We start from the raw sequence: 26787 nt of genomic DNA, 5'->3' as shown, positions 1-26787 counted from the left end.
AAGGGCGAAGCGGGGAAGCCTTCTTTAGCTTCCCCCTCGCCCTGCAGCCGTTTCTCCTCTCCCCAGTGCCCCAATCCCGACACCCTCAGACTCACTCGTTAAAACAGTATCACCCCGTGCGAAGGAACCAAGACTCTTCCACCTAAAGAAAACACAAGAGAGAGAGTACGTCCACACGCTAAACGCTCAGCTGAGGACAGCCTCTCTGTTCCACTTCCAACACCCCAGACAGGGGCCAGCCCCAGCTCTTCCCTTGCAGACACACGGGCCCTGGAGCCGAGCTCCTCCTGCGCTCCCCGCCGAGCCCCAGCAGCCCTGTGTCTTTGCAAGGACAAGGACACAGCTTCGGAAGACTGACCTCTGTCCGTGATAGCCTGACCTTAGGGAGCTGGAAGAAGGGGTTTAAAAGATCTCCAGGAGCTGAATTCTCACTCCACTTCCCGAGCACATTTGCTAATCGCTCTGGTATCACAGGAAATACATGTCACCAGTTCCTGTGGCCAACTGGGAGTTTGATTTATTGGTGTTGGGGTTTTTTGTTTGCTTTTTAGCAAGATGTGCTTAATCCCTTCAAAGACAACACATGCAGTTGTCTTCAGGTACTGCTGTGCTCTGGGTTCTCAGTAGACAGAGCCGTTTTCTTACCATCTGGAGTGAGAAGCTCCATGGTTTTCACGGATTTCAGCCACCAGGTTCCTAGTGTTCCCCACCATCTCTCAAACAGCTCCTCGACAGCCACAGCAGATCCTGCTCTGGAGACACACTTTGCTCTGTACAGCATGCCCAGGCATTCTGTTCAGGGTCTGAAGCTCCCCTCAGTGCCAGGGCCCATGGCACACATTGCACTGCGCAATTAAACCCTCCATCAAATCTAATTTAGCCTCCCTGATGCAGTTCACCACATTTAAAATGGTATTAAAACAAAAAAAAAAACCAAACCCACCCCAAACTTACTGCACTATTTAGCAGGAAAAAAAAAAATACCAACCAACTCTTGGAGATCCTGGAATGACACCACTATGCCCATAAAAGCACTAGAAAACTGCTTTCTAAATCGCAGGCAGAATTGTACTTCAGAAGTCTAAGTAGGACAGAGCAACACACACATCTGAAGACAACTGTTGCTCTCACAATTCTTATTTATTAAGAGCAGAAAGGAAGTTTTGCTTAAGTTTTGTACATAAAAAAGTAAAGAGTAAAATTTTATTTTTATAGTCTTTCCACTGAAGAAAATTGAGAAATAAGTTGTCTTTTTAGATAATGTTTATTTAAAAAAATAAAATTAATTGACAAAGATACCACACTATTTTGCATGCCGCTCATCCCTTCTGCTTGCAGAACCCTGTTCAGTGTGTCATTCTTTATTAAGAAACCGCTTTATCAGCAATGCATAAGCAAAAAACCCACATCAGTCTGGACTCAAACCTTGACAGCTGCTTCAGCTACACAAGCTAGTGCGATATCTCTGGTTTTACCAGCTCAGGTCTTTAGTAAATAAATTTCAAGTGGACACTAAACAAGTATTTCACTAAGAGATGATGAAATATTAAAATTAAAAGCAAGTTGTATTGCAGCTGTAATCATACTACATTAGAAACTTCAGTTGTTGGGGATCCATTCACCATATATAGATTATTTTGTAATCAAGGTAATTACAAAGACAGAGCATTACTCCCTGCATGCTTTCCTGGGCTTTGAACCAACAGAGTTGACTACATGTAGAATTGACTAGGGTGTACTTGGAATTCACTCTCTCAGGCAGGAGACTAGTTAAGGAGTGTTACTGATAACAAAGAATAAAAGTTATACAACACTGATTATTATAAATTACTTTGTTCTTATCTGCTTTTTGCCTTAGTCTCCTACATATCTTCACATCTGTTCATGTGGAAAACCAACTCCTTATTTCTCCTTATGGTGACTCCCCATTCGCTAATGGTGATTCGAATGCATGGAGGCGGACTTGATTCGGAATACGTGGATGTGCAGGTGGGCAGCAATCTGATTGCACACACTGACACAGTATCGCAGCAAATCAAAGAGAGAAAAGATCTGCCAAGGGAAAAAAAAAACCACAAAACATGTTACACACATTTAGATCTATGTTTTCAGAGTGTAACACCACCCACATACATCAGAATAAAACCACTAGGGTCTTCTTTCAACAAAACTAAATCTTCAGCTCTGTAGGAACGATCACTCGGTGACAAAAGAGTTGCTAGGTGTGCTGGGCTTTCTTCCAGCTTTGTAAGAATACAGACTCTTAATTCTAGAGTCAGAGAAGGGAAAACAGTTATAGTACCTATACAGATACTGTGAAATACCCCATTAACTCTGAATGGTGATAACCATACATAAAACATCAATTTTAATAAAAGGTTAACGCTGCATTTTGGTAGATAACACTTGAGATAAGCACATATGAGTTTAACTTCAGGTATTTTTTCCTAACGGGTGCTGCTAGTACTGACAGACAGACATGCTTTCAAGAACTGAAGGGCACAGCCATACTACGCTTGCACTGCACATAATATATTGCCTTGCTAACAAAAACCCAACACAAACCTTCAAAATATTCTCTTCTAAGCTTTGAATATTTGCTACACTGCTTTAGAACTTGTTTAAACTACACAAGCAAACCACGTTTACCTCTTTGCATGGGGTCTGTTTAAAATCAACTCAGTCAAGTAGGTTCCCAGTCCCATCACTGACTAGGCGAGTCAGCTAGGCTCAGCAGCACATCACGATTTGTGAAAGAGCACGCAAACGCCTGCAGCGGTTACGGACAAGCGAAGCGAGCCCATACTCACCAGGGCAATCCAGAGTACAATATACTCATCAATAAAGCTGTTAAAATACTGGTCCAGAAACAATAGCGCTGGGCCTATGAATGCTGTGTCGTGCAGGTGCATTTCGCTTTTGGTCATGTGTGCAACCTACATTAAAGAAAAGGGAAGTTTAAGAAATAAACATACAGCAGAGCCAAGGTAGAATGATTTCAGAATACAAAGTCAAAAGCGCTACAGTTCAGGCCACGTCACTGTAAGATATCAAGTACTTCAGTCGAAGCAGCAATACTATTTTAACCATGAAAGTCTACAGCTACATGAGATGCAAGGTTTGCAGAGAAGTCTCTTTTACTAGAACAAAGAATGTAGCTACAGGGAAAAACCTAACACATTTTCCAGCCCACAAACTCTTCTTCCTGCCAGAAACAAAACGGTGAAATGGAAGTAGACTGGTAAATTTTAAGGTTTAGTTTAGCCTGGAAACAAAAACTCACATCTGCTAGATCTTCAAAAATCGGAGACACTTGGTGTTCCCCTCACTCCACCATACGTTCCCATCCCGTAAGGATCCACCACCTCTCTCTGGTTACAGTTTGATGATCACATCTTTTTGTGTCCAAGTGCAACCTCCCCACCCTCCCACACACGCACAGAGGCTGTCCTACACCACATCCTCACTTTCACCAGCCCAGCTGTTGATGTGACCGTGTAGTAAACTGGTCCCTGTAAGGAAACTCGTGGTGGAAGAAAAGTTTATGTCCAACACTGATCCAGTTCACGTGGCAGCACAGCACGTGCCTGCACAACCGAGATGGTGCAGGGCAGCAGTTGTTTAATCCCTCATTCCCTCTGTTCAGCTGGGGCTCCTCTCCTGATAACATTGCCATCTGTTATGAACCCGTGAATAATTTTAAAAAATTGGAGAGAAATAGCAGTTAAGTTAAACCCTGAGCAGCTGTTCCAAACCTCAGCAGCTCTGTCAACCTTCTCTCTTTCTTCCAAACTTTCCTCCCCTCTGTACCTGCATCTGAGGGGGGTTTCAGCCATCTCTGTTCCAGCCCAGCTCATCAGACACACGTGTAAATACACTGTAAAAGAGTGATTAAACAGCTGGGAAAGGGGGAGAAAACTCAGGCAGCTGTAAGCTGTTCTGGCACTATGTAACCATGGCATTAGCTTAAAGTTTACTACTCCCCTTTCAAACAGAGGAAAGGATCTGCTGCACCTTCAAGCTACTGAAAATAAGTAAAGCACGAGTATCACTTGAGTACCCAAACAGATGCAAGTCAATCAATGGAATAACCAGAGCACTTAAATCTACAAAACGTTTTACTGCAATAAGAAGAAATTCAAAGGTTCTGGCACACTTACCACTAGTTTATTTGTTATCTTAGCAGATACAAAACCAAAAGTAAGTATATATAAGCAGGGATGCCTTTCAAAGAGCTGCACTGCAGATTTCTTGTAGATCATTGCAGCTAACGCGATCACTGACCCAATATGAAGAAAAGGTGAAAGGACACTTGTTCCCTACGGTGAGATTAAAGTTAAAGCATTAGGTTAACAAAACACGCATGTTGCAAAGAAACCTCACTAAGCCAGTCACGTGGGTGGTTTCTAATTAAAATCACATTAAAAACATGTCTTTGAGCACTGGTATTAACAGGAACAAAGCGTGGTGAAACTCGAGTGAGCATGAGCTGAGCATGTGGTTGAACTTTTGTTGTGCTGGGGAAGAAAACAAGGTTTTAGGCAGCAAGTAGTGCAGTTTTGACACCTGCCACGCAGGCAGTGGCTAATGCTTTTAGCAAGTAACAGGAGACACTACTGCCATCGCTTCCTCTGTGCCAGCCAGAAAGCAACTAAACCAGGCTTCTAGGTAGCAAATAATTATTACAGCGGTATAGAATTGTTTTTTGGAAAACTCCTGGCACTCTGGAATCAATCATCACCTTCACAGACACAAGGTACCTGTGCAGATACCTCTACCTGTACTTCTTCACTGGTAATATGAGTAATACAGATCTTGTAGAAGGATCAAAACCATAATCAATCTTCCTGATAAATTCCCTTCTGAATGGATTTTTTTGCATTGGATTTTTCTATGAACTCTTGGGGGTGGTGGGTGGTATCTGTGTAACCTGTTTTATATGAATAACTCAGAAGCAAATATCAAAGTAGCATGAGCACATTTAATCACTCAAATTTTAAAACACTTGACTCCTAAAGCTACTATTCTCACAGAGACCATCTTAACTGGGTTTCCCCAAGTCAGCAAGGAACTGAAAGGAAAATGTTTCACATGTAGGAGGTATTATGTTACATAAAAACAAAGGCATGGCTGAAAAGCCATAGAGTGCTGATGAGTAACTAGTAGAACAAAGTACTTACTGCTATAGTGGATCCATTTTTGCCCACTCCACCTGTGAAGATCACACCAAAGTAGTTTGTACAGGAGAATATTGTTCCTGCGACAGTACAGAGAGCCGGGAATATTTTCACTTGAATATTCAGTATTGGGATCTTAACAGAAGAGAGACAAGAAGTTAGAATATGCAAAAGCAAACTAAAATTGGGCTTAATACTTCTGGTGCACTCAAACACTCCACTTTCCAACACCACATTATTTGCTGTTCTTTCTCTGCTATACAGAGATTTAAATTTCTACAAGGCACAGAGAAATGTGTATTTTTCCAGTAATCCTCCCACCAAGCTTCCTATAAAGCCAGACTTATCCTCATTTACCTGAAAAAAAAGTCATCAAAAGCAGACAAGCGGGCAGAAACCACAAACTCGCTAGCTAAATCACTCAGCTATTACATGGGACAGAAAGGCATCAGGCATCTTTTCTGAAGCTGGTTGTAAAACTCACAGCTGCAGCCCAAGATCAAACTGGGCAAAGCAAGAGCCGTTGGAGATGATTAAACCAAGTCCCTTGAGAAACTGGATCCTATCTTACAGGCAAGAGAAGGGAAGCAAACAGAGATCAGACAAGACATCTCAGAGCCCATCAGCCTAGGATGGCAAGCGACGAGGCTGCTAAAGAAGTGAAAAATGAGCACAAGCAGCTTTGAAAGAAAAGCAGTATTCTTCAGTTTTTTAATGTTTTCAAGCAAAACAGGAGAAACTAGATGAGAAGAAAGTTTTAAAAATACCCACAAGAAATATGGAAGCAAATGTATAGATAAAGTTGGGACGTTTTGGGTAGTTCCCTCTAAACAACTACTAAAAATCTTCACAAACTCTTGATTTAGGAACTGAAGTCATAGCACTCAACTGAATAAACACACTTGGCCCCCCAACAACCAGGCGTCCAACTACATACAGAAGCCCAAATGAAGTCAAGTTGTTTCTATTTTCCTTCAGTTACACTCTCAGTGTAGCTTTCAGCAGGTAAAGATCATCAGTTCTCCATTGCACTCAAATTAATCTCTCAACCTTTTCAGGGATTAATTAAGAGGCAGAGCCATTTAACTCTTCATGCCTTGCTCTCAGGCAGCCTACAGATGAACTCCCAGACCACCTCTCCAAATCACGGCCCCGTGAGCAGCATATTTCTCCCTTGCTCAGACTGTGCTGTTAAGTCAAAAAAAGATAAAGACGGTAAAGAAAGAGTAATGACAAGTAAGCAAGAGGCATACATTGCCCAGACCGGAGTGCTAACTGTAATCAACCATTAATGCCACTGGGCGCGGGACTCCTGAAGGTCTCTCCTCAGCCTTGATGAAGGCAGGTACCCGCGCTGCCCTCTGCCTCAGGGTGCTTTGGCATTTAAGGAGTGGGGTGAATTTGCTCTGCCACAGGAAGAAAACAATGGCAAGCTTCTTACAGGAGTCAAAAGACATTAAGTTCGACATTTCCCAAAGGCAAGGGGAATCTGCTGGAAAGAACACCGCGTGAACTCCCGACTACTACTAACACATCTGCGAATGCTGCTTTGGAGAGGCAGAAGGATGAGATCATACTGTTACGACATCCAGTTTGGCCAGTTACGCTTCATTAACACTCTCTTTTTTGCTTCCACGAATAGCTGCATCAGTGATAGGTATCACAGTGCACTTACCTGGCAGAAACAATTAACAGGAAACAAAGCTACATACAGAAATTCAGCAGAGGAAAGCCAAAGGAGACATATAAAAAGGCCAGCGCCTGCTAAATTGTTTTGCATACAAAATGGAAGCAGCAAGGCCAAAAGTTGGAAGCAGCAAAGGCAAGCAAATATCACAGGGGTGATGGAATGCCCTGAGTAGAGGGAGAGAGGAAAAATCTTCCTACAAAATGGCACCGCAGCCCCAGACTTCTCAAATAAAAGGACACTACAGGGCAAGCCACAAGACCTCCTTGTCTGGTATTCCATAGATCACTGCAGTCCATGCAATTATTCTGACCGGTAATTGCACAGGTTTCACAGAAGTCAGGTGTGTGCAGAACTTCAGAAGACACTGTCAATAATGCAGAAAAGTATCACAAGCCAAACATTTTGCAAGCAAATTCCGTTCTCTGTTAAACCCCTTGTCACTGACTACAAGAGAGGCTGCTTGGCACAGCAAGCTTCTGAATACAGGCACATCCTGGTAGAGGGAGCATTCCAGCTTTGGGGAAAAACAACACGTGTGTGTTAATAAAAACAAGTGGCAGCAGGGAAAGAAGGGATTAACAGTGCCAGAGCCTGGATTAAAGTCAGTCCGGAGTCACTTGCCAGAACAATAATGTCAGGTCTCTGGACTAGATGCCACCAGAGTTTTGTGCAGCATTAATTGGGATTTTAAAAAAATACATATATAATTGGGAAACAGCTAAGGGCTCATGCAAGCAGCATGTAAGAGACAATGCATCTCTAAGTGGACTAAGACACTTCCTCAAGAAGCTCCTTGGCTAGCTCCGTCACAAATACCACCGCCAGCTGGGCAGCTGAGTCCAGGAGTCTCCGCACAAGCTGGATCCCAGCTGCAGTTGAGAGCTGTGTCTATATGCACTTCAGTCACACTGCAAGAAGAGTTAACAACTCATAGCTGGCCAAAACCAAGCTTGCTTTGTACTCGTGAAGCATTTATGCTTTTAAAGATGACATCGTGAAATAAAACTCAAGCAAATGGAGCGTTTTTCTCACTTCAAACAGAAAAAAACCCTCTATTTAATCAAAGCATCCAACAACTTGCACCTAAGCTTTCTCACTTTACTCACATTTTCCAAACGAGGATCACAGCTGCAGTTGTACTCACCATCCACCAGAAATTACCAAGCTCCAGAAGCTTTGCAGAAGAGCATTTTAACACACTTTAAATTGAATCTACACTGACAGAAAGAAGGAAGCCAATACAGGTATACACCATTTCGGGGGGGGGGGAGGGGCAGAAAAAAGCTAATGGAAGCAACAATTGACAAAATACATCATTCTGCATTTAGCCTGTTCAGATTGCTACGCTTTTTGTGTGTTAGCATAAGAAAGTGGAATGTTTGAGTTCACAACCACATTTTATTCCATTATTTTTCCCCCCAGATAGAAACAAACCAAAAAATAACAAACCACCAATTTTGATGTCACAAAACATTAAAGGATTGGGGAAGGGGGTAGGGTAAGGAAGGGCTGTGTGATATATTTTGCTCTGCAAGTAGCAAATAACATTTATCTCTAAACACAAAATCTCACACATTGAATGAAAAAATCTCTCATTATTATAGGAAACCTGATCAAGTTTGCAGAAATGCCTCCACTGATCCAACAAAATAGCTTAATCTTTTGGAAGCAACTTGGCCAAATGCTGCTGCAACCCAGAACTTTAACAGGTTTCACGATTTTGCTGAAAAGGGTTATTTAATAGGTTATTTAAAAGAGTTATTGATTTAAGTTATTAAATAACAGGAAAAAGTAATTTCTAAGTGTCTGTAAACACCACCTTGCACTTAATTGTACCAGAGGTTGCTGTGGCAGCATTTTTTGCCCCTTTTTTTAAAAAAAAAAAAAAAGGGAAAAGCTAACAGAGCATGAATTGGGAAATCCCCATTTGTAATGCAGAATAGCAGCTCCATGGGGATGTTGGCCACGCTGATCTCTCTGGAAAAGTTTGGTACCAATAAGCTGACTTGTAGCCTCATTTTTTTTAGAATTAATTCTATCCACACTCATTGTCTTAAGACAGCATTTACTTTGCAGTTTACATCATTAATTAGGGGGTGGTTGTAAGCCTGAAAGCACATGTAGCAAAATTGGGGTAGCCAAAGTTAGCTCCTTTTCCTAGAGACTCTCTACAGTGTTAGAGGGTTCATTTCTCCAGTTACACGAAGCTGATTAGAAATTAATTTATTATTATTATTCAATTTAGGGTGCCATGTCTTAGTGATTTTTTGGCCATCTCTTAGCTTTATTGCAAATCAATATTTCTTTATCCACCTGAAGAATTTATCAAGTACACAAAAAAAGATCAATAGTCTGGAAGGAAAACCTTCCAGGAAATCAATGCTTTAGATGTTTCTTCCAGAAATGTGGTGATTTTTTTTTTTATTATTAATACATGCACATATATGCTTTTCTCTGGCTAATGCCATTTTGATAGCCCAATGTGGTTTCGGTAATGCAAATATAAAGTCAACTCATGACAGCCCATAAACTGCCAGCTGACATGGCCTCATAAACCTATGTAACACCTGCAGGATCTACATACAGCCAGCTTGCTTAATTAGGATGATCTTTGCTCAAAAAAAAAAGTGACTTTTTTCCCCCTCCCCATACAGATAGGAGTTGTCAGCCATATCCAGGCCAAATTATCTACTGATGGTTACCAACTGCTCTCCAAAAGCTTCCCCCATATCCTCAATCCAATTTAGTACTCCTCCGTTGCTGATCTAGCTTGCTGCACGAGGCTCAGCCAAGTTTTGGCCGGCTCTCTCAAAGGAAGCTGGGCTCCTCTGAAGGTACATTTAACTTTGTGCAACCTTTGATAGCTCTCTACCTGCAAACACAAGATACAGAATAACAGCTTGTTTCAGTAACACTGATAAAATCAGAATGCACAGTTATTGCCACGTGACCTATACGCCAAAACATTTATTGCCATTTATGAGGAAAAGGGAGACTTCCCCTCACAAATTAAACTGTGCTACTATATACAGGCAGTTCTTCCAGGGGTCTATCAGTCTATAAAAAGGATAAAATAAGAACATGAACAAAATTACCAGAGATTGCCAAAAAGGTGGTCCTCCAATCACTGCCAGTAAATGCATGATTATTATGAAGATTTGTACTTCAGTCACATCAATTCTGATTAGGTACAAAAAGCCAAAAAAAGCAAAAATTATTGAAAGCAATTTCAAGTCAGTTATTTGCAAGCTCAGCAGCTCTCCTCTATCATGCACAGTATAGAAACTCCAAAACACTGAGGAAAACAAGAGACAAAATTTATAGATACTTTAGAAAGCAAAAATATATTTTAGTTTTATTATTAAAATTAAGACCCGTGCCGTGCTATATGTTTTGGTTTATTTCACAGTGCAATAAAAATCCATTTTGTCAAGAGGAACAGCTGGAACTCTTAACTGCCCACTGCCAGCTGCAGAAATAAACATTCAGTTTTAACCTGGCCCACCAAAAAAAAAGAATTTATTTCAGACAATAAAATTCAGGGGAAATATTTTTAATCCCTATTTTTTTAAATATGAATAGTCTCTCTGAATAGCATCAAACTTTAAACAGCAAAACAAATCCCTGAAGAGTTTATGCAAATGTATACAGTAGTCAGCTGCACTGCTGAAGGTTACACAACTCTGTCCCCAGCATGCAGCAAGAAGAAAAACCATTCCTGGTTCTAGCGTAGCTAGTGTAGTTGGTAGAAGGGTAAGAAGGAAAGGCTTGTAGAAAAAGACTGAATTTAAGACTTGGTTTTAAAGGGCATGCAAAAGTCTTGGAGCTAGCAAGAAGGAAGAATGGCTATACAAACCAGTTCCAGAAATAGAAGTAAAGAAAAATACAAGTGAAACAAAAGAGGATGGACTTGCTGGTGTTTTCCGTGAAGCCATGTAACACTAACTCATACTGAAGTATTGTGCCAAAAAGAATCCTTCGAGTCAGTGTGAAGTATTTATGGCATATTGCTTATCACTGATTATACAGTTCTATCAGAAAGACTCAAAACAGCTTCTTGGGAATACATGCTGTGCTGTTACAAAGACACTCTTGATACCAACTGCATTGGCGTCGTGGAATAACGGTTCAGGGGTGGGTTTTTTGTCTGTCTGCTTTAAATGCGCTACAAGACCATATAATTAAGAGTTTAATATCAGATCAGTGTGCTACCTCAAGTTCTCTACAGCCTTCTCTCCAGTTTTGGAATGGATCCTCTCAATTGAGAGCCTCCAGTCTGGCCAAAACCATGATTTTGTTTCAGCAGCAGATCAATACTTACAAGGTATAGTTATGAGGCTGCATCTAATTTCCTCGTAGAACATCGCCCAAAGCACAGGAAAGCAGAAGGGCCACGGTACATGGCATTCAGTGCAATCTCTTATTTTACTACGGATTCTCTGCATGGCGGCTGCTGCTTGCAGCAGGCTGCAACAACGCTGCAGCCACCTCCCACTGTGCAACCTCACCTTCCCATCAGCCAGGCGACTTTCTGAACAACCCCCGAAGCGCAGGGCACGCGCCGATTCTGCTGTCGACCGCAGGCAAACAGGATACGAGGCACCCAGCCCCCGACTATTGCAAAGCACCGCTGCTCCCCGCTTACAAAGTAAGCGAGCAGTGGAGCAGCAGAAGGGAGCATAAAGGATAAAGATGGAGAGCAGCAATACCCACAAACTGGCCAAACTCTCAGCGTATAATGGGGAAGTTTAGCCAAGGTTGTCAGATGAAATCTAGAGCAGACGACAGCTTCCTTTACATGCCTTGGCTTTGCAGATTTTCTTTTCACTACACCAAATGTGGAGACACGAGATACACAGGAAATAGCCTCAGGTGTCCTCCTGTACTCTCATTTGTTCAATAACAATCCTGCCTGGGCAATCGGAACTGGCTTGGAGAAAAAATTAATTTCCAAAAAGAGGAAAGAATGTTCTATAAAAATTCACATTTTCAGTCCCCATACAAACAAATTAAGCCATTGAGCTACCTTGCAAAAGAAAACGTTCAGCCATGCAAAAAGAGAAATAGCATCTGATTAAATGCAAATTGCTTCCTCCTAGCTTTTGGAGTCAGCATGGAAACGTGTTTTCAACGTGTCCAAATGAGGAAGGGCTGAAGCAGCACTCTGAACCCACACAGGTTAAACAGGAACGCGTTTTAGCCTGTTTCACTACCACTGTCAAATGACCTAAAAGAACATAAAGCAACAGAGAAAGCTCACAGAAACAGTGACTAATAACTAACGTAAGTAACCCAAATTTAGAGCTTTCCTTGGACAGTAAACCAGGTTTCTTTTGGCACCAGTAATCTTAAGGCAAAATAAAGTAAGGTCATATACTTAAAAAAAAATATTCAGATCATAAAAGACAAGATATTCTGAAAGACAGTGTCTTACACAAAACCAAGCACCAAACCAAATCCATGGAAGCAGTGCGGGGATCCAGGTCAGGGAGAACAGCACTATCTACTTTACACAGGCATGGTACAACCTTTGCTCCATTGCCTGTAGCTCTGCTCTCCCCAACTCAAATAAAAATGGCATCAGGCAGCTGGAAAGGTTCAGCAATGAACTGCAAGTATATTTGGTTAAAAACTCCTCCCTGACTTATTATAAGAATCTCATATTGCAGAACAAATAGCAGTCTTAACTTCAACGCTACATAAAGAGAAGATTGTTAACATCAAAGGGCTCCTTAAGACAGAAGACAAAGGCACAAAACCAACGGAGGAAAAACTAGACACCTAAACTGTCACCTAATTAAAGCGCAAGTTCTTTAATACCAAGGATGAAAAAGGACTGTGAACTTCCTACACTCATTAAAACTACTGTTAGATGACTTGGACATGCTTGACACCAGTAGAGTACATGCCTGATCCTGGCACTATCCAGTAATATTTTTTTGCAGTATGTCAAATGGCCACTACTTAATTTAAGAATACAGGAATCCAGACAGGCAGCTCCTCAAAGCCTGACCAAAGGAAACAACATTTGGAAACAGAAGCTGGGTGAAAGGGAAAAGCAGCACACTGTTCCTCTCTTCATTTATCTTGAATTTAAAAAGACTGTGCAACTACAGCATAAACTGGACTAAATCCATGTTGCTGCTAAAAGGAGCAGTCATCCCAGCTTCTATGAAGACCTACCACTTTCTCCCCCCAAAACCCACCTGCTCGGTCCCACTTTCTCCCCTGTGGCAGCACTACAGTCTCAAGCCATCACCTGGGTCGGAAAACTGCCTTAGCTAAAATGACCCAACCAAAAAAAAAAAGGTTCCCGTTCCAGTTCCTAGCGCATCAGCTTTCCTTATCCATTCGATGTGGCCTCACAGATGATGGCAGCACGACGCAGAGGGCAGCGGCACGGCCGGGCTGCCTCGTCTGGCAGCTGAACAAAATCTGCTGAGACACTGCGACCGGGCAGCTACAGACCTGGGGGATGAGGGAGGAACAGGAGGAATAAATGGGAATGAGTTAAGGCAGCGGACTGCTACCAGTGTTCAGAAAAGTCCTAACCAGCCCTTAAAATGTTAACAATAACATAGCTGAAAGAGTGCAATTAGAAAACAAAGCAGCAGGGCTTTTGACAAGATACTGAGCAAAGGTAATGCATGGCACCACCTGGAAAGCATTAATCACGCAGTCTAGAGGGCATTCATTCCTACACTTTAATGATTAACTCCTATTATATTAATTGCTTCAAGGCAAAATGTGCTAGTAATAAAAAGATCCATAAATTGCCTCAGTCACCATATTGTTTTTAAACTCTGGTAGAACTGGGAAGGTGCCTAATAAAATGACCAGGCAAAAGCAGGGCTGTAGGGAAAGTGGCTTGCTCAGTTTGGATGTAGATCAACTTCCTGTACTCCCCACACTGCTCTTCTGAGGAAAAACACATATAGCTTGCTTCAGTGGTTAAGGATATCATTTGCAAAGCAGGGTGATAACGCTCCTGCCTGAATACTGCGTAAACAGTACTGTATTTTTTCCACATAAAGTTCCATTGCACATTGAAGTGCCTCTTCCTATGATAAGGACTACAGAAAATGCAAACTGGAGTAGTGGATCACTTACCAGCTAGTAGTAACAAAATATTTTAACTTCAATGAAAAAGATAGGCCCTACAAGGAAAAAAACCCACAGCACTGGGAAACGAAAAATGGGAAAAGGCCTGTGGTACTGCAGATCCCCCCCCAACCCCCATCCAGTTACTGCACACAACCAGTTCTGGTGCCATAAGCAAACCTGTAGGAAAGCAAAGACATTTCAAAGCAAGAAGGGAATTGGCAAGTTCAGAGTCTGATTCTATTTTCTCCTTGCGTTTGTATTTATTTACTCTTTTAAATGCTACAGTGGACATCCTAAGCTCTTTCCATTTGTTTCTTCTAACAGCATGACTTCTGCAGCTCAAGCAAGGGGGTTTCTTAACGACTCTTAACTGAGATATTTTCAGCAATCACTTGAGCCACACTTCCCCTAACCCCATAGGTTTTTTGCCCGATGTTTCCTGACAAATTGAGTCATGTCAGCATTGCCCAAACAGTTTATGTTGCCAGAATGATGCAGAGCCACAGTGCACAATATGTAGCGGATCCCCGATAGCTATGAAATGAAGAAAATGAAACAAACCATTTCCCCCAGGACATGCCCACACTTCCAACAGATGGACATAAAGCTATTGTAACAGTTCCTCAACAGACACAAAGCAGTCTAGTTCCAAAGATCACTTCTTCAAATAAACTTTTTCATCTTCTAGAAAATAAACAGAAGACCCTGATTCAAGTTTTTAAGATCACCAGGAACACTCAGGCAAAGAACCAACGAACAAAGATCAGACACTGAAGACAAAGCAACAAAGAACTTTTGTTGTCTCAATATTTTAACAAACTAAACATACGGAGACAGAACACCTAATTGCAAAGCTGAGAAAAACATTGAAAATGACCCTGAAAAAATAAGGATTCTGCAGCAAACTGATGTTAGGAAAGAACAATAAACAGCAGCTCTGCAGAACTGAAGATAGCAAGCAGGGACTAGGTCAACCAATGTCAACACTGCACCAGCTACCTGTGTGAACTAAAGGCTGTAAACAAGAATATCTAGGGGTGTTAATTCAAATAAAGTCATGGAAGCATAAAAGTTGTGCGGTTTTAAATGCACATATAATCCCTCGCTCCCTGTCTACCTAAATTCACAAGACAGCAGAATGCCTACGAGGCTTCAAAGGACATTCTGAAGTTCTTGCAGGAAGACCGACATGGACTTTACTGTGCAGGCTTCAACACATTTTACTCTGCCTTTCCTTGTCGTGACAAACTTGAACGCAGATTACTTGCTAGTTTTCAAACTACTGTACAGTTTTCTGACATAATAGGAGATTACCAGGAAGACTATTATTTTAACATTTCCTTTCCTATAAAAGCCCGAGTATTGCCCAGATTGATCTTAAAGACCTTTATTCACAATTCCTTGATATGGTTGTGCTAAACTGTATTAAAACTGCCCAATTCTGGTCTCTAAAAAAGCACCAAAATGCGAGGTAAAACATTACAAGCAAAAGTCACCTTCCAGCAGTACGAGTACCAAAGGGTGACACTGCAGAGCTGCAGGGAGGCAGGGCTGAAGCTCTTCAGAATTCTGCACATTTACACTGCAAGTTAGAGTAAACCTGTTTTAACTTGATTCCCCCAATCCTGTTGTTTTCCGTTGTTTAAAGCCAGCAGGTTCTTTTAAATAATTTCTCCATAGGCTAAAGGCATAAGCAAACTTCATTAACAGTTTAAGACATTTTTTTCTCCTCCTTGATGAATAAAAAGCCTTACTGCCCAGCACACACAATTACAAGGTTTACCCGTGTTGCAAGCACTGTAAGCTATTTCACTTTGTATTTTGCCAGATCATGCAGTATTTGAGAGGGCTACATTATTATACCTTCTCATTACAAATGTTTATCACATCTAACAGCTTTCAGATGAAAAAGAACAGCATGAATACACACTTCCTGTAGCTTATCCATCTCAGATGGTGCAATACTGAAACAAAAATCTCTACCATCTGACCTCAAACTGCGTAAAATAAGCATGATGCTTTGTGTGTTCTCAGTAAACAGCTTAGAAGCAGCAGTATCTTCACTTATTAGAGACTAAAACAGATGCCAGATGGCATCTGAAACTACATACGTGAGAATTTTAGAAGTTGATTAAGTCTACGCTGTAATTCAGTATGCCTAAAAACTGATTAAAACTAGTGTATATGAGTGGACTTGTCACAAGCAAGCACTTGGCATGCTGTTACTAGAGCAAAAGTCACAAAATGGCCTGCCTGGCTCGTCCACTACACACATCACTCCTACCAAGCACTGCATTTATTTGCGAAACAAATTCCCTCTTGAATGGCAAAGGCATCCTTTCCAAGGGTGGAGACCACAGGTAGAGTCTGTACAGACTGACACCTTGTGCTGGTTTTGGCTGGGAGAGAGTCCATTGCCACATCTCCATCAGCTCCAGGTCACCTGTGCAGAGAATCAGACCTCCCTCTCCTCCAACAGCCATCCATCTGTCCTCATCCATTTTAAACTCCCTGTCCTTACAGAATTAAAGTTGCTTCCTCTTGCAGAACTATCATACCAAGGGGTGACTTCAGTGTTTTGGTACTAAGGGATTTCTTTTCGCCCTAAGTGACTCCTTGGGCAGAGTCATAATGCTGTTATCACAACAAGCTAAAATCTTGATTAAGCTCTTCCTTCCCTCAAGTTATTGCTTGCTACATTACCATTTCCTGAGATTAAGTATTTCCAGCCTTTCATAGACTGTCAACAAAGTATTTAAAAATCATGTCATCTGACTACCTTCAGAGCATGCCTAACTGGCACTTGGCTTAAACTGTCAGATGCAGCCAGTGGGTACACATACAGCATGATTTAGCAGACTGCTGATATTGTTTGATCTGAAGTAGAGCTGCTAATTGAGGACTAACAGCCTTGTGAAAGCAGAGATCGGGCTGAACCACTACATGAAAAAAACAAATCAGTGCAATTTACATCAATGCAAGTTTAACAAAGGGTATGTAAACAAACAACAACAAAAAAATCTGGTTTATTTCAAATCTGATGCAATTTTAAGAAGGCTACCAAAAAGCTATTCTTCTATCCTCAAATATTTCAAAGGAAAGTCACGGCTAATACGCCAGGCAACTATGTGAAATTTCAAGGAACTCAACTTGCTTACTTTCAATGTCACCATTTTATTGGCAGTGGCGGGGCAACCCCCACCACCACTATACACTGTATTAAAAAAAGCCGAAATAAGGAAGAGAAAGTCCTTTCTAAAGAGCAGTAAACCAGAGCAGAGAAGGATATATTTAGCACAGACATAAGGAAAAGCATTTTGATAATGAAGACAACCAGGAAATGAAGTTCCTTAACAATGAAGCTACAAGCACAGTTAAGTGACTGGACTACACAGATGAAGTGGCATAGTTCAAACCTGGTGTTTTTAACCAGTAACTGGTGACTTTTATGCTATTGCATATTGCTATTGCTATTAAATTATTGTTTAAATGCTATTGCACGGCATACAGTTCCCTGAACTAGCCAAGAAATTCTTTTTTTCTGGTGGAAAAGTATTTAAACAGCAATAACAAAAAAGTTTCTACAGCTTTAAACAGCTGTTCCGACAAAATTATTCTACACCCACACTTACAGAGCTGCTTCCACAACCCTGGTTAGCTTTTAGGTGAAGCCAGAACAGTGACAAAATAAAAATAAGTGTTTAAAGCAAACTCTTTTTAACTGGCAGTATTTGCTTTGTTTTCAAGTCAAACACAATGCTTTCAAGAAAGATTATTTCCAGCCAGATTGGATTTTTACTGCTCATTCACATTTCCCAAACATTTTCCCCCTGGTATTAAAGCACTTGTGAAATACCCTTAGACAGATGCTTTTCATATACCAGTTACTACGTGCATGACAAAGGCGCTGTGTCTGCTTAGTCCATGCCATGGTTTGCCAGGTAGCGTTAACGTTCACTTTACCGTGTAGTTCCAGAACCAGGGTCCCAGAGATCCTGTGAGAAGCTGGATTGCTATTGTACAGAGCATAGACTCCGTAACATCAAATCTACGTACGAGGGAAAGAAACATTTCAAAACGTTTTCCTGAGCACTTCAGTTATATGGAGCCATTAGAACGGATCTTCAGTCACAGCACAAAGAATAAAGTCCAGAAAACTAAGGGTGCAGCACTGAGACAATTTAAAGGGTAAGTCAGAGGAAGGGGATTAATGACCACGATAAAAATGAAAGTATTAATGAGTAAAAAATATTGTAACCCACATACTTTTTTTTAATGCATTTAAAATCCCATTCAGAGCTTCTGCAATTTACAGTACCACCGCAACACATGGGCAAACAATCATTGGTGTGTGCATGAGGAAACAAAATGAACTTCCTTGCTCCAAGTCACAGCAAATAAAATTCATGACCAAACATAATCCAGGACCTCTCATCCTCCCTACCCTATGTTCAGATCTCCAGATAACACTGAATATATTAATTTGTCATCTAGAGATGCTACTGCGTATTTTTTGTAGAGCAGACTGCGTCTTCAGTTCACCACCTCCCTCTGCTCACACGACTCCTTGGCTTCTTGGCAAATAATGCTGAAAAGAGTCATGTGAGCTCTGGACCCCTACTCAGCAGTAACTGAACTCCGTCCTGTATATATTTATTTTTCCACCCAACAGAAAGGGATGAAAAAACATGCTGTAGCCAACAGAGATACAACTACCACACATAGTCCTTATAGAAGTGGTATAAATCTGCACTTTACCGTAACTATAAAATATTTTAAAGTGTGATCAAATTAAACTACATTAAACCATCTAGTAACATGCCAATTGATTAAAAAGGTACATCAAGGAAACAAGAGTTCATTGTGATCACACTGACAGAGATTAAGAAGTGCAGTTATGACGGGCAGTCCTGTGCTTGATGAGAGGTTACACTGAATTTCAGCCTGATAAGCATTATCAGTTGAATTATCACAGCACATAATACGGTATACAGTTAGAAAAGGTAAGATTTGGTATTTTAGGGAATAAAGGAAGCGAAAGTCACATATACAAACACCACAGCTAACTCTGGTATTCTTGAACAGCTGCAGTTTCTCTTCCTTTTTTTCCCTACGTCACTCAGTGATATTTGTAATCCAGACATGGATTGATTTTTTAAACATTATCTGGGAAAGCTTAAGAAGGGGCCGTTGACCTCAGCATGTGCTTAACTCTATTTAGATGTTGACAGTGACAAGTCTTATTTTGTACGCTGCCTGCTCTGCCGAGTTCCCTTGTCAAGCTGGTGAGAGCCTTGAGCCAATTAACACACAATTGATTAGTCATGCATCCAGAATATACTCTTGTCCAGTGCTAATTTATTAAGCATTTTCCACTGGCAATTCTTAAGAGATCCTGTTTGATTAAACTAGCCATTAGACCTTACAAAGGCCACCACTGAATCAAGTTGCAGAGTTTAGAGACAGCTGCAGTCAATTCGCTCCCATCGCGAGCCAAAAGGATTCGGTTCGGAGTTGGGAGATTTCCTGAGCAAGTGAACCAAGAACAACAGGAAACAGATACTTACACTGAAGATGGCTCTGAAATCAAATCAGTCACTAGAAATACAGCTTCTTGTTAATATTCTGTGCAACTAAGGGGGGGCCTTTCTGTCCCATCCTCCCCCTTCCCCACATACAGAATTCCTTGTAGGAGTCCCATATAGCAAAACATAGCAGAAAAGAAAAACACTCTTGCCTCATCAGAAAATAGAAGTTACGAGGCTGGAAAATTCAAGGGGGTATGTCTACTATTTAATACTCTGCGTAGCAGCACTCTGGTCTGAGAAATGATGATTCTTCCATCTGTTTTATCTGTATCTACTAAGCATGCAAGTGGGATTACTCAGGCTGGGCAATGAACTATGAATCTGAGCATGAGACAAAGGATTGTTTTCTTAAGGGAACCACTGCAGCAAGAGAAGAATGTTCATCATCACAACACAAGAGAAAAAAGGTTAGAAGTCACATGCTAGAAGTCCAAATGCTTAGTTTTAAATTATTACAGAGTTTAATCTTAACTCATTCTAATCCAGCATTTTCACTTGGACAGGACATAATGAAATACAAATAACATGAATAAAGCAAACTGTACAGAGGAATGAATGAATTAAAAATATTTCCAGCTACAGGAAATTCATGTTGAAGTAAAAATAATATTAAAAATGAGCCTGTCCTTTCCTTGTTCTAATACACTTATAACAATATGTAAATTTTTCCTTTTGCTGCTCACTATGTACGTGAAAAATTGTACAGGTCAGACAACAGCCACATGCTTCACCTCATTACATTGAAGTTCACTATTTCACAGGGCAGTAAGAACATCTTTCAATGATAAAGGCAAAACAATCAGCAGCAGCAGCATCTCTGCACATGACCACCGGGTTTCTGGCTTAAAACACTGGTAAGGGACTTGTGAGAGGGAAAAGGAAGAGGATGATCACGTGGAAAACCTCCCACACCATTTACATCAGCCCTCGGCAATTTCAGCTGTATGTATGAGTGCTGTAGCAAGGCACTTATACATATTTATGCGATGCACACCAAGCACTACAGAGAAGCTGGCAGGTGGCAATGAGTGACTGAAGTGCACAGAAGGCAGGTTGCAAGCAGCAAACTTAACACCTACCACAACGCTACTTCAACACATCCTTCTTGCAAGCGTAGAGAAACCAATTCCCCTGTGACATTAAGAGGGACTCTTATTTGCAGAGGGAAGTTTGAAGCTCAGAAATCAAGGTGCTAAAGTTCTTCAAAAAGTGTTGGAAAAACTCCTAAAATGGAAAGTTTTAAGCCCTATCTATAATCACGGGGATTACTGCCTTATCTCCTAGCGTAGCCCTGAGATCCTAAAGCTGTTCCCAGGAGCAAGAACTCAATGTGCTAACTCTGACTTGGAAGGCTTCCATCTCTGTATTTTGGTATTTGGTGTGAATTGTCTATCCAAGACAACAAACTCACTCTTCCTGCTAACTGCTAAAGAGGCATCATTTTACCTGCTTTCTGAAATACAGCCTCATTTACTATCTCGCCTTTATACCTCAGTGGCAAGAGGGCTCAGCAGGTTAACCAAATTAACCTTCTTCCCTTCCTAAACCAACCCATTACCAAGTGGGCTCTTCTGCATGTACCACTGCTACAGTGTCACTGAACAAGAATGTTCCCCCAAATTCTCCAACATTCCTCAATAACAGTTGTTTTGTTAGACAGCCTGAATTCTTTTGCTTTCTCTGGGGACTATTCTTCAAATAGTGAAGACCGACCTTTAACTGTTCAGTTATAGAAAAGCTGGTAAGAACTGATCATTCCTTTCAGCGTTTACTGATGTGCCTTTATGAAGCATCCTTAGAAACTAAGTTCCATCTCATTGTGTGTGTATATTTATACACACACCCCCTATAACTTCTACCATCACCAACTTTCCTTTTTTTCAATTAAGAAATGTTGGACTAAACCAGATAATGCAGTAACTCACAGGAGAAACGCTGGAGACCATGGTGCAGCAACACGCTCATGTCTCTAGGTAGACCCTTGCTGAGTGTCCACTGGGGTTTTAAAATGGTTTGGCACTTCCCCCAGTCCAGCATGGCCAAGCACACAAGGTCATGACCTGTGCATTACCAGTGCTTTTTGAAAAGCAACCTGTTTTAAGACAACACTCAAGTTGCAATGCAGAACCCAGCTCAGATCCGACAGACTATATAATAATAATAATAATAGCTGTAGCTTCACCTCCAGCCACCCTGGATTGGAGACATCTGGAATTTAGCAGTCAGGCTGTCTGTGCACTGACCTTGTAAGGCTGGATACAGCACCGAACCTGCGTAGCAGACATCTCCTAATATAATTCTGAAAGCCAGAACAGTGAGCATGTACAGTACCAAATCCAAGTGGATTAAGTTTGGATCCGCAAGAACCAGAGCTAGTAATCACTCCTGGGCTCCAGCTAACAGCAGGCAAATCCCTCTCGGGGTTTGTGCACCACATTCCCTAACGCTCTGGTTTCTGCAGCGTGTTCCTGAAATACCAGATTTGCATCTGCTTGGACATGTGGAAGCCCACCGGGGCTTGACACTTTGATTTTTGTGAAACGCAGAAGAAAATTCACTTTTTCCAAACCAGAGAAGCCCCAGCTACAGAGCACCTACAAGACTAAGCCTGAAACAAAGCTCATTCTGTATTGAAGCACAGCAAGTCCGCAATCCAGATAAACCAGTTACTGATCTTAAAAACAGAACATGAGAACAAAGTCATTATTTGGACTGCTTCGACATTGAATGTTTTCCTACAATTCAGAATCACCTTTTTGTTTCTTCAAACGTGCAGTATATTCCTGCTCTTTCGTGAGCCCGTTCCCAGATCGGGTGTTTGGTTTTAAACAAAACTGCTGCATACAAGTCCATCCAGGCTGCTCCTCGCTGCCTTTGTCCTGCTGATGTTACCATAGTGACTTTTACTGCAGCCAGCCCAACTTTCTTTGAGACACTTCTCAACTTCCTCACAGGGAACTTCTAGTCAACACTGACCTCTAGCTATTTTTTTGAGCTATTTAACCAACTCAACACAGACTTGCTTTTTGAAGTCTGCATCAGCTGCCAAGATCTAATAAAGTTACGTGATCATTTAAAGATGGAGAAAGATTACAGGATCTTACCGTCTCAACTGATTATTCTACAGTCCCAGGGTTGTGCAGGGCAGCTCCCCACAGTTGTCAGTAGGAAGAAAAAGAACTAGCACAGTCAATTTATTCAGTAATTGGGCACAATTAAATAATAGGTTTCCTACTCTACCTGCAATGCTCCATAGGAATTTAGCAGAAGCAATCCCATTTCTTCCTCCCTCAGGGTGAACACTCCTGCTCTGCAGATAAAGTTTGACACAAAGTGCACTCTGTACAGCTTCACTGAATTGTCAAGGCTGGTACAGTGACAGCACGTATGAATTGGACATTCTGTTCTGCAAGCATACACTTAATCTGACACTAATTTGTCTTTTTTTTTTTAAAGACAATGGATTTTTTCAGCAAGCCAAGTTGATTATACATTTAACTGTTCAAGTTCGAGCTGTGTGTATGGAGTAAAATACTAATATTTCCCTTTAGCGGTCTGCTGCTCTTCTCAGCTATTTCCAATTTGCTTATTGAGCAGATCTCTGTAATGAAATACAACTTCTCAGACATTGCTTATTGTATTTCTGTGATGAGATTATAACTACGTGCTCTTTCTCGCTTCTCTGGAATGGGAAGCAATTTAGAAGTGCTGTCACATTGCCTAAAACATCACTACAGTTCACAGCCCCCTCTGTATTTTTGGCATAGGATACACAGACAGGAAAATGCTACTGTGCACTAAGAACTTTTCAGCTCCTTTCAACAGCTGTCTCTGATTCCACTTATTCAGGAGTAAGAATACCTAAGCCTGTGTGCTCCAGTGAATCTGAAAGGGTAGATAAAATACAGACTTCTTTTTTTTCAGTTTTATGACTGGTGAAATGAAAGCTTCAGAAAAACCTAGTATGAAACAGTAAGAATCATTTAATTGGACAAATAGTCTCAGAGTTTTTGCCACAGAAATGAACGTCAGCTTATGGCAGTCTATTAACCTTCTGACACGGAGCAAATGAAGAAACAAATGTGTTTACTAGACAGTGCTGTCTGTTATCTAAAATAATAATACATATTTGTGTGCTTATTGCCTTCTCTAAATTAGCTACATAATGATGGATCACCAAATTCTCATAATATAAGGCCACGCAGACCAAAAGTATCTGCTAAATAATGTTGTCTCCAAAATAGGAAGACTCTTCACAAAAGCAAAAAGCAAGGTTACAGTGAATACCAGGACCAACATACACACTTGTCTAGAGCACAAAAGCAAATTGCATGATTTTGGTACTTGCATCCATGAAGTCAAGCACATGCCAAGGTTGGGGTTTTTGTGTTCTTTGATCGATAACAGGAACACTTTAGTTATCAGGGCCCTGTAAAGTTCAAAGGGAGCTAAAAGCATTCAGTATTGAGACCTTTGATATAGCACAAACGTGAGAAGCCTAAAACAGTAAAAGATTTGAGCCAGATGTCTTGCTTTAAAGATTGAAGTATCAGAATAGTTTCAGTCAATCTGCGTTGGTATAGTCAGGATTAGAACAGAGGTATAGATTTTTTTCTTTTCTTCCTCCAGTAGACATTGAAAACTACTCCAACACCTTAAATCTTTGACCAGAAACAGAGGTTTCTCAAAAGAATCTGCATTAGTACCCTGCCAATAAAAACTCTTATAGACAAGAGGCCCACACTTGTACTGTTTTAGCAGTATCTGGGTGTCTACAGATCAATAGACTGTAAATAAATGCTGCTTGTTGTAGCATTGTTTCAAAATCCCAAACAAACTAAAGGCAAATTTCAGAGGGTTCCAGATGCAAAAATCATTCTACGGTGTATTCATTTGAAATATATTTGTTAGACCTATAAAAGCAAACTTAGAATGAATGTACATTTCCACATGAAGGCTAGTGAATCCCACAGCTCACCGAGTCCTTGTGTTCTGTTTCCCCACATATCCTCACCCAGCAGTAAATGGGATTTCAGCTGTTGACTTTCTTGGCATTGCAATTTTGGTCTCATTACTGGCAGAGCCACGGTCTAAACTAACTAGAAGGGATTCAGAACTTCAAGTTGCAGGAGCAGTGTTAATTAAGCCATAACTCTTAAAATATAGTGTATAATAGTAAACATTAATCACCATTAAACATCATCACAAGTCAAGCACTATCAAGAGAAAGGCAGTTAACTGAATACTAAAGCCAGACTGCCACCATCTGACAACAGCATTCCATTCTTGGGGATGAAAAACCAGGTAGATTCCCTTATTTAGGCTGAAATCACATCAGAAGTTCTTAATTAACAAATATGACAAAAGGCTACTTCACCACTCCTAAAACAAGTTAAGTAACATTCAGTATTAATTGCAGATCAAAGAGGTAATAGCTGCCACAAGCTCTAAGTGTGTGTATTTGAATATAAACAATTCACTACTGCTCTAAGGATCTGAAGCACAATCACATCAAGTGCAACCAGACAGGAAAGCCGCCTAACTTTCAGTTTTATTTTCAGCCAAGGTACTTACATGCCAAAGCGCAGCGTTCCAGAGACGTACGTCTGCCAATGTGCGCAGTAAAACATGAACGTTCCAGCAAAACAACAAAAGAACATCCAGTCAGGGTTCGTTCCCAGCTGCACAGCAATACAAGTTCCCAAAACCACAAAGACTGCAGAAGAAAATCAGTCACATAGTAAAAAGGTAAAGCGTGTATGTGTGTAAAGATCCTGACCAGAAACAAATCTAACAAAGGGACCCAGAGGAGAGACAGCACGAAGGTATTCTGATGTGTTTTATTTCACAGACATAAGAGATCAGCACTTCCATTTTTTAAAAGTACAGACTGTAAAATGTATATTTAAATTCTTACTAGTTATCAGAAGTCCTCAATATTGAGGGTTTCTTAGTCGCCTACATTTTTATTGAGCTTAATGGGATTAGACATCAAGGGACTCAAGCAATTTATGCAATTGCAGCCTGCTGCCGGAGTTTTGTGGTTCTCGTGTATCTAAGATTTGCTGGACATGTTTTTCCCCCATTTCCTGAATTTTTATTATGCCATTAAGAAAATCCAAGGTCTGTCATTCAAGATTCATAAGGTATCTTTCCCCTCTACCCTTCAAATACACAACTTTGATAAAGTATCCATAAAAATTTAAAGTGTAAGAGTTTTAAATTCAAGTACCCAAAAGCACTTGATCATTCTTTTACAATGGGGTTAAACTTCAGGCTGGCTCAGTGAACTCGACCCAGCTATGAACTGATCTTGCTGATTCCAATCTTAAAACTCAGACTTGTACTGTCCCACTGGCCACTCAAGAATTGTCCCATTCTTGGGGCTACCTTGCAATCACTCCACACAGATTCAATCTGAAATACTACAGGAGAGCACTTTGACAGCTTTGTGTGGAAGATTTTTTAGAACCAAGACTCTGATAAAGCATGCACAGAAGACTGCTGGCTCAAATTGAACCAGTCACATGCTTAAATTTTAAATTTTTTTCCCCAGTGTAATACAAGATGACGTTCAGTTGATCAAGAGTACCGTTATGGAAAGAAGGCTGACTGAAAAGCTACACATTCATCAATATCAGTTGTCCTCTTCTTCAGAAAAGAAGCGTTTTTCTGTATTGCAGATTTGATCCCTGAAATAGAGTCATTTAATTCTCATACTTGAATTAAAAATGACAATACCTGTGGAAAGTGAGTCACAGCCATGATCAAAAAGTTCTCCTAACGGAGTACTGCTATTTGTCCTTCTTGCTTGTTTTCCATCTATAGCATCCAGAGACTGGTAGATGAAAAGGCCACATGCACAAGCAATGTATGCCCAGGGAGGTGCCTAAGAAAGAAAGTCAATGAGAGTAAAAGATCTTTTTTAAACCTTAAAAAAAAAAGCAAAAAAAAAGCAAAGCCTCAAGCTGACCTATCTTACACTCTCATATAGCAGTTTTTCATTTGCACACACTTCCTCATCATGCATGGACTTTTCGTTAGCTGGTCCTTGCAAGGACAGGCAGGCAGGATTATGACATGAGAAACGTAAATAAAACAGTGACAAGAATTACTAGCTTTGATTAATAGGTAAAGAACATCTTACAAAGCAGGAAGCTGCACTGTACATCTGAAAAAAATTCTATCACTACATTTGCAAAGTGGTGCACAGTTAAGTTCTTGTCTT

General features: G+C 40.8%; 1 protein-coding gene across 7 annotated transcripts in view; it reads right to left on the bottom strand.

The window, feature by feature from the left end:
• Positions 1-1223: 1223 nt before the first annotated feature.
• CEPT1 (choline/ethanolamine phosphotransferase 1) overlaps positions 1224-26787 on the bottom strand; it is a 32055-nt gene continuing 6491 nt past the window's right edge. For 6 of the 7 annotated variants that reach the window (XM_040616917.1, XM_040616922.1, XM_040616918.1 and 3 more), the window contains exons 3-9: positions 26301-26448; positions 25134-25275; positions 9963-10047; positions 5181-5312; positions 4161-4319; positions 2811-2936; positions 1224-2052 (exon numbers count right to left, since the gene is read on the bottom strand). In XM_040616917.1, coding sequence (XP_040472851.1) covers positions 1933-2052; positions 2811-2936; positions 4161-4319; positions 5181-5312; positions 9963-10047; positions 25134-25275; positions 26301-26448 — 912 coding nt within the window. In that variant the 3' untranslated portion in view covers positions 1224-1932. Of the gene's footprint in view, positions 2053-2810; positions 2937-4160; positions 4320-5180; positions 5313-9962; positions 10048-17934; positions 18020-25133; positions 25276-26300; positions 26449-26787 lie in introns of all 7 variants that reach the window. The other variant, XM_040616923.1, reaches the window with a different exon arrangement.

This window comes from Falco naumanni, chromosome 17 (assembly GCF_017639655.2).
Source record: "Falco naumanni isolate bFalNau1 chromosome 17, bFalNau1.pat, whole genome shotgun sequence".
In the NCBI taxonomy this organism is placed as follows: domain Eukaryota; kingdom Metazoa; phylum Chordata; class Aves; order Falconiformes; family Falconidae; genus Falco; species Falco naumanni.
The sequence above is the reverse complement of the archived record's forward strand: the minus strand, read 5'-3'. Positions and strand labels throughout refer to the sequence as shown.